At 54.4% G+C, this 305-nt stretch overlaps 1 protein-coding gene across 1 annotated transcript in view; it reads right to left on the bottom strand.

The window, feature by feature from the left end:
* LOC104529390 (histone-lysine N-methyltransferase EZH1) overlaps positions 1 to 305 on the bottom strand; it is a gene marked incomplete at its 5' end in the record, with an annotated part of 4654 nt that overhangs the window by 3958 nt on the left and 391 nt on the right. The window contains one exon of the mRNA XM_010173687.1: positions 177 to 184. Coding sequence (XP_010171989.1) covers positions 177 to 184 — 8 coding nt within the window. The remainder of the gene's footprint in view (positions 1 to 176; positions 185 to 305) is intronic.

Here is a 305-nt window from a genome sequence, read left to right on the forward strand (position 1 = left end):
GCAGGAAGATCTGGCCTTGACTGTGGCCTCACCAGTCAGCACAGCAGTGGCAGACAGGCCATCCCAGCGAAGCTGCCTGGCAGCTTCATGCATTAATAACCATCAGCAGAGAAAGATGAGAACAACACAGCTCCAGCATTAGTTATTTAAGGCAAATGCTAGAGCTAGAATATTACTGGACACACTGAGATCCGCACAGAAAAAGTAGGTTATGAGTCAGGAGCTGAGGCTGCTGTCAGGACAGCGGTGCCAGCCCTCCCACAGCAGGGCAGCACCACAGCAGGGCAGCACCACAGCCGGGCACC

This window comes from Antrostomus carolinensis, unplaced genomic scaffold (genome assembly GCF_000700745.2).
Source record: "Antrostomus carolinensis isolate BGI_N321 unplaced genomic scaffold, ASM70074v2 scaffold33478, whole genome shotgun sequence".
Lineage (NCBI taxonomy): Eukaryota > Metazoa > Chordata > Aves > Caprimulgiformes > Caprimulgidae > Antrostomus > Antrostomus carolinensis.